Genomic DNA, 7,045 nt, shown 5'->3' with positions numbered 1-7,045 from the left:
CCTTGTCTCACGTCTGATGATTCAGCTCACTGTCATACAGATGAGGTCTTCAGGATGTATTACAGTCTTCAGCTTCATTAAAAGTCTCTTGCTTCAAACGGCATCAGTGAATAAATAAGGAGGCACCACATACAATTAGAAAACACTGGTTTCAAAATAAACTATAATACTAGAAAACAAGCATAAAGACACAAAGTGATGTTTTGAAAACTTTCCTATTCAAGTAAGTTATGAAATCATGGATGGATTATTCAAAAGAACCACAGACTCTGGCCCTCCTGACCCCTTCAATCAAAGTAGGAGTCCACACCGATTACTAGTCATCAAAGACACTGATTACTAATATTCAGGGCTTCTCCTGCTCAGGATGGACCTTTGGTAGTGACTACACACAGCAGTAATCCTGATTATTAAAAGCAATGAGTCTGTGTTACTGTGCAGTTTCCTGTTGTTTCTGACCATTTTATAAACAGAATTATCTATTATGCTTGATAAATAAAACCTCAGTTAACAAACCTCTTTGGATGTGCTGAAGATGTATCTGTGCAGAGATACCTCAGACATTTGGAACCAGTAAACCTTTGTAGGAAAAATTTACATCTTTTTGGCTAAATTCAGAATTCTAAGGTCTAACGTATCAGAGAACCTTTCAGCATTTGTCTTTCAGTGTTGATGGGTGATTGCTGCTGACGTTTAACTGTGAGTAGTAGATAGTAGATAGTACTGTGGGTGGGACACTGGTCAAGACCGCCGACAAAGAGGTGGCTGCATCAGAGTCAGAGCCCCAGTTTGAGGCGACCGTTTCTTTCTTAAGGAAGAAACAGACACAGAATGACTGAAAATGACTACAAGTAAACAAACTGACCGTTGAGTGAGGTTTATTTACACATTATGAATTGATAACAAAAAATTACAAATGCCAATATATTAATTTTTAAAGTACATAAAGTCAAAATATTAGGTCAAAGCACATTATTATACATCAGTATTGAATATGTGATGTGTGGTCAAGTGAAAAATAGAAACCATAATAAAAACAAAGCATATAAAGATATAAACTAGGCACACAGATGCAGCAACGTGTGCGGCGTTAAAGCAGCAAAGAGTGCAAAAATGTAGGCACGTGATTAGAAAAATAAAAACAAAGAAGAAATGTGCATAAGAACTAGTGATACTGTACAGATTCTTCTACATGTAGAAATTCAAGATATAAAAAATATTGCACCATACATCACTGGGAATCCACCAATCAGCACCCAGTGGGGATATGACGTAATGCGGAAGTATTTGGTATACACCTGCTGTGGAAGAGACAAATCTTCGGAAGGTAAACACGGTGTCCGACTGATGTTTCTTCTTTAACGTGTTTCTGCTAAGCTGAACTTGCCATTTAGTCTGAATAACAGATGAAAACAGACGATTTATTTTATGATCAGAGTGTCGCGGTGCGAGTTGGCCTGTTTAGCTGCTCAGGAGCTAAGCAGCTAACGAACAGTAGCGGTCAAGTTAGCAGCTGTTAGCCAGCGGAAATGAGGACACTTTGTGTTTAATTGAAACTTTAAATTTAGTTTTACAGGCTTGAAGAAGTAAAATCATGCAGTTTAATTGCTTTTATTACAAATATTAAAACTGTACAGCCAAGGTGCACGCGAATATTGTAATGTTGTTAGTAGTAAGATAGTGTGACAACCTTTTATTTTGATAGTCTTCACACACAGCAGGCTGTAGCTCGGGTGACTTGACGTGTTCGGTCCCTGCAGCGAAATTATTAACATAAAAACGAACAGAACCGTCAACTAAACAGTCAGTTTATGAGTTTATCGCTACTATAATTGAGTTTCGCAGAGTTTAGGTTCAGACTGAAGTCAGTGACGGTGGACACATCATCAGGGACACGTTTTGAAGGTAGGCAGTAAATGATGACAAGCTGACGAACAAGTTAGAATAAAATCCAGTTTGAAGCTCTTCAAACACTAAACACGTCTTTAAGATGCAGCAGCCATTTTGTTCAGTTTCTGTAGATGGGATCAGAAAGAACACCTGAATGTGGGCTCAGGTAGAAATGCAACTCCATGTGTGATGAGGCTATTGTGGAAAACTGAGGGACAATATATTTTTAAATTAATTTATTGTTGTAAAAGGTCTTTGGATATCCTAGTTAAAGCTTCACTAACGTTTAAACTCAATTTCAGTTTTATTAAAAGTGTGTTTTGTTGAATAATAAAAAAAAAAAACCATCACTGTCACTCCAATTTATCAATGCTGCTGTGAGTCTCATCTGAGATGTTGATGCAATATTCAAAACAGACAAAAAATGATCCCAACGACAAAGAAATTACTGGATTGAGACACAGAATGTCTGCAGGAGACACAGAATGACCACGAAACCTTAATAATAGCAACTGAAACAGATGCAATGCAACCACAGACCGGTTGAGTCGGGTTTATTCTTCACCTTCCTGCCCACTAACAGTCTGTCTTTGTGTCCTGTGACTCCAGCTCAGATGTCCCAGCAGCTCCTGAATCCAGTAAAAGTAGCAGCCTGGAGGTGTGTGTGATGGTGCTCTGTTGGCTGTAACATCTGTGCGGCGTCAGGATGGAGATCCTGGTGGCCAAGCTGCTCGGCCTGCTGGGACTGTTTGGCCTCATGCTGGCCGGCGTGCTGGTCCCAGTTCGGCTCCTGCTGGTCGACTACGACAAGGCGCACAGGTACAGGAGGGCGCTGTCGCTGTGCAACTCGTTTGGAGGAGGCGTGTTCCTCGCAACATGCTTCAACGCTCTGCTGCCCGCCGTCAGAGACAAGGTAAACCCGCACGTCTTTCTGTACCTGTGAGGACCCTCGATGATACGGTGCATTCATTATCAGCCTCTAATGTTGGTTCAGACTCCAGGAAATCAGCTGACCTGCAGCACAAAGGTTGACAGTTGTAATCTGCTCTGTCTGGATAACATGCAGCTTCTTCTTTGGTTTTCAGTGTAAGTCTTGCTTGTATGTTTTTTGCACATGCCCACTGCCCAGTAGGTAGGAAATTCTGTAACGGGATGTGTGTTCAAACTGTCTGAAGTCTCTTTATGTCAGCAAATCCTGGAACAGATTCTCTGGAACTTCTTGATCCTTGTGGAACATTTCTCAGAGTGCCAGTTGTTGTCTGTTGCTCTGGATTTTTTTTGTGTTCATTTTGCTTGTGTGAGTATTGTGTGAGTCATATTTCACCTGTTTTATGCAGTTATGGTTTTGGTTTTACATCCTCAGGTGGGCGACGTGTTCAAACAGCTGCAGATCAACAGTGATTATCCGCTGGCTGAGACGATGATGATGCTCGGCTTCTTCCTCACAGTTTTCGTGGAGCAGGCCATCCTCACCTTCAGGAAGGAGAAGCCGTCCTTCATCGACCTGGAGACCTTCAACGCCGGTGGCTCCGAGGCCGGCAGTGATTCTGAATACGACACTCCCTTCATCTCCTCAACACGGGGTTCGCCGGGCAGCGGCAGTGGTCGCCGCTCCCACGGACACCAGCATGGGCACTTTAGCCCGGCCGAGCTGGCGGGGGCGGGGCCCCTGCGGCTGGCCAGCCTGGTCCTGGCTCTGTCTGCGCACTCGGTGTTTGAGGGCCTGGCTCTCGGCCTGCAGGAGGACGGTGCCAAGCTAGGAAGCCTCTTCCTGGGGGTGGCCGTGCACGAGACACTGGCCGCCATCGCCCTTGGGGTGAGTGTGGCAAAGGCGTCGCTGGGCATGAAGGACGCCGCCAAGCTGGGCGTCACGGTCAGCCTGATGATCCCGCTGGGCATAGTGGTGGGAATGGGCATCGAGTCGACCCAGACGCTGGCGGGCAGCATAGTGTCGGTGGTGCTGCAGGGTCTCGCTGCTGGAACCTTCCTGTTCGTCACCTTCTTTGAGATTCTCTCCCAAGAGCTGGAGCAAAAACAGGACCGGCTGCTCAAAGTGCTCTTCCTCATCCTTGGCTACGCGGTGCTCGCTGCACTCGTCTTCATCAAGTGGTGACAGACAGGAAGTGGACAGCAATACCAAAGTACGAGTTCTTGCTCATATTTAAAGGGTTAACTATGATTTTTTTAAAGTGGGACTGTGTGATGTTCTTATCAATAATCAGTGTATAATCAACAGTGGATGGCTGTCGGTACAGTGGGAACTCCTGTGGACAAGATCAGCTGCAAAATGTATTTTAGACGCCTAAAAAAATCAATGTCAGTTTGTATACACTGTATTTATAATGTTATCACTTTTTTTTAACCTTAATATGTAAACTAACATGTTAAAACACCAAAGTCACATGAAAACACAGACAATGTGATTTACACCTGCCTTGTAAATCAGGCCATCAGAGCAACAGTAAGTCCCTGTTGTGAGGTAAAATCACTATTTTTGTCAGTGGAGTCTGGTGGTTTGAGGAGAATGATATCACTGCTTCATTTTCCCGTTGTTTAGTAGCAATACCTCGGTGAAGATATTCTAAATACAGTGTACCCTTTGTTTTGTTTTTTTTAGGACGTTAAAATACATTCAGCTGCGGTTCACTGATAGTTTCCATGCAGGTCGCCCTCTCTGCTTTAAACAACCCAAACACTCCGTTTGATGAAGGATCCCTGAGTGGAGCTGAGCGAGGCAGGAACATGTGAAACAGCTGGATGAACCGGCAGTTTCAGGTTCAGCATCCCAAACTCTTTATTGCTGAAGTAAACCTCCCCAAAGCCTCCAGAGGATAGACGTGTGTATTAATGTGTTATTACAGCTGTAAGTCTTCCTGTCGACTGCCAGCAAATAGTGAACGACAGCACAGCTGAACTCATGTAAATCTCACTGGATATTTCCTCCTAACTACTTTATAGTTTGTTATAAGCCATTTATGAGATGTTTGTATGCTGCTTAGAAATGTAGATCAGGAGTTTCTTAACATATTTTTATAACCTTTGATCTCCATTAACTGCAGTGAGCTCAGGTCCAGGCTGTTGGACCCTCAGTAGAGATTCTGCAGGATGAAGCTCAGATAGAAAACAGTGTCACGACTGCTGCTTCTCGCCACAAACACTGAAGGGATTTGTTTGGTTAAAACTGCCGATGCTGAGCTTCTCCACATTTTTTGCCTGTGTGTACTGGAGTGTGGGCTGCCATTCGCTCTGCATCACAAGATATTTACATGAAGCCAAACTGGCCAAAGATAAATCCCCCTTTTTTTCTCCCCTAATGTAGGATTATAGGTTTGTGGCAGAATGATAATAATAATAAGAAGAAGAAGAAGAAGAAGAATGTCAAATGAAAATAAGAAGGTGGGAGGCAACAAATGTCATATCAAAAGTAAAACTTTAACTTGCAAAGAAATTATTTGTTTTTTTTGTTTATGTGTACAGAAAACTGACTGAAGGTAAAAATATGGTCAGTGAAAAAGATATGTTGTCAAAAAGGCAAATAATTTTTTGCAAGGCATAGGTTTTGCTTTTAAGATGATTTTTTTTCTTTACTCCAGTGAGTATTTTATGTTTTTGATCTTTTATTTGATTATGTTGCTAAAGACCTGATACAATATCAGTCAATTTGTTTCTCTCCACAGAAATTTAAATATTTAAAATTTCTCTTTAAAACTACCTGAAAGCCAGAGCTGCATAAACAGATCAACAGAAGCAGCACTAGAGAGGAGCAGCAAACAGCAGCTTCTTTGTTTGTTAAGCAAATTAAAAGTAAATGGTCTGATCATAAGACGGCAAACATCAGCTCTTCTGTTGAGTCTCCAGGCTGCTGTCAGCACAAATATACTTACTTTGACAAATTAATTTGCACTCTGCACCTCCACTCATGAAAACAGTTTGAAGTGATTCATGTAAAAATCAATATGTGCATTGATTCTCTGCAAGAGAGATGAAGAGTGCAAAGTCACTGTGACTCAGAGACACGACACAAACTAGACGTGCAACGATTCATTAGTTTTTAACTACTGCTGATAATTGGTTAATAGGTTTGAGTAAGTAAGAAAATGATGCCAACTTCTCTAATGTGAATGTTTCCTGGTTTCTTGACTCCTCTGTGACAGTAGATGAAACAAAACGTTTGTCAGTTTGGCTTTTGGAAACACGACTCAGCATGTTTGTTTTCTGACAAACCAACCAACCAATCGATTACTCTAGAAAATAATCAGCTGATTAATTGACCCTGAAAATAATTCATAAAAATAGTTGCAGCCCTACTCGCCACATTAATGTGAAATACAGCAGGCTGAAATAAACCAGAATGATCCTTTCAATCTGTTTCTACAACAGAGAAGTACAGTTTTAACACACAGAGCTTTCAGCTGTGTTCACTGAAAGAAGGTACGAAAAACAAGACGCTGGATTTTATGTTTGCAATAAATTAATGAATTCACTTCTTTGCCTTTAGTTTAACGCTTTAGGAAAGCGGGGGACAGATTCTGCTTTTGATTTGTTCAACTTGAGTCTTTTTTTCCTCTTTCATCACACACCGAACAACTAACATGCAGCATGACGATCAGTCTTTAATTTAAATATTTATCCACTAGTTGTTGTGTTGAAAAATTAACTAATGAAATACTAGAAAGTGTTTGATTAGCAGATTCAGATCTGATAAAAATGCTCGAACCCTCGAAAAGCTGTCAACCAAAAGTGAAGTTCATATCTGTAAATGCTGTTCATGATGCTAACTTCTGTTTCCTCGCATCCTCGTTCTCCCTCCAGCTACCTAGCAGCTCCTCAGCGAGACGAGGAGAGAGAACCCAGGCGTGACTCGCTCTGAAGTGACTTTTGCCGAGTTATGTGTGAAACGCTGTCTATCCTGCTGTTCAGTAGCTCTTTAGTCAGTCTTCAGCTGTTTTTATAAACCTGTAAACCTCCACACGAACACTGAAACTGAAGCTCCCTGTGCTTCTGCTGTTATTTATTCTGATTTGTTTATTCTCGTCATGATCCTGATCAGTTTTGTATTTATGATGGTTTGTGTCACCTCACCTTGGTGTCATATTCCAGGTCTTCAGGCGTGATTTTCCTCCTGTTAGTTGGAATTAAACAAGTTATTATCAGA

At 41.7% G+C, this 7,045-nt stretch overlaps 1 protein-coding gene across 2 annotated transcripts; it reads left to right on the top strand.

Annotated features, from left to right (window-relative positions):
* The first annotated feature begins 1,280 nt into the window (after nucleotides 1-1,280).
* LOC103361468 (zinc transporter ZIP3) lies at nucleotides 1,281-7,045 on the top strand. 2 transcript variants are annotated; one of them, XM_008287551.1, is made up of 4 exons: nucleotides 1,281-1,327; nucleotides 2,500-2,803; nucleotides 3,254-4,031; nucleotides 4,508-7,045. In XM_008287551.1, exons 2-3 carry the CDS (start codon nucleotides 2,597-2,599, stop codon nucleotides 4,001-4,003), a joined length of 957 nt encoding a protein of 318 aa, XP_008285773.1. In that variant the 5' UTR covers nucleotides 1,281-1,327; nucleotides 2,500-2,596; the 3' UTR covers nucleotides 4,004-4,031; nucleotides 4,508-7,045. The 2 variants fall into 2 exon arrangements, with proteins under 2 accessions (XP_008285773.1, XP_008285772.1); XM_008287550.1 differs by having other exon boundaries at nucleotides 3,254-7,045.

This window comes from Stegastes partitus, unplaced genomic scaffold (assembly GCF_000690725.1).
Source record: "Stegastes partitus isolate 25-593 unplaced genomic scaffold, Stegastes_partitus-1.0.2 Scaffold507, whole genome shotgun sequence".
Taxonomy (NCBI): domain Eukaryota; kingdom Metazoa; phylum Chordata; class Actinopteri; family Pomacentridae; genus Stegastes; species Stegastes partitus.
Note: the sequence above shows the minus strand (reverse complement) of the source record. Positions and strands in the feature narration are given on the sequence as shown.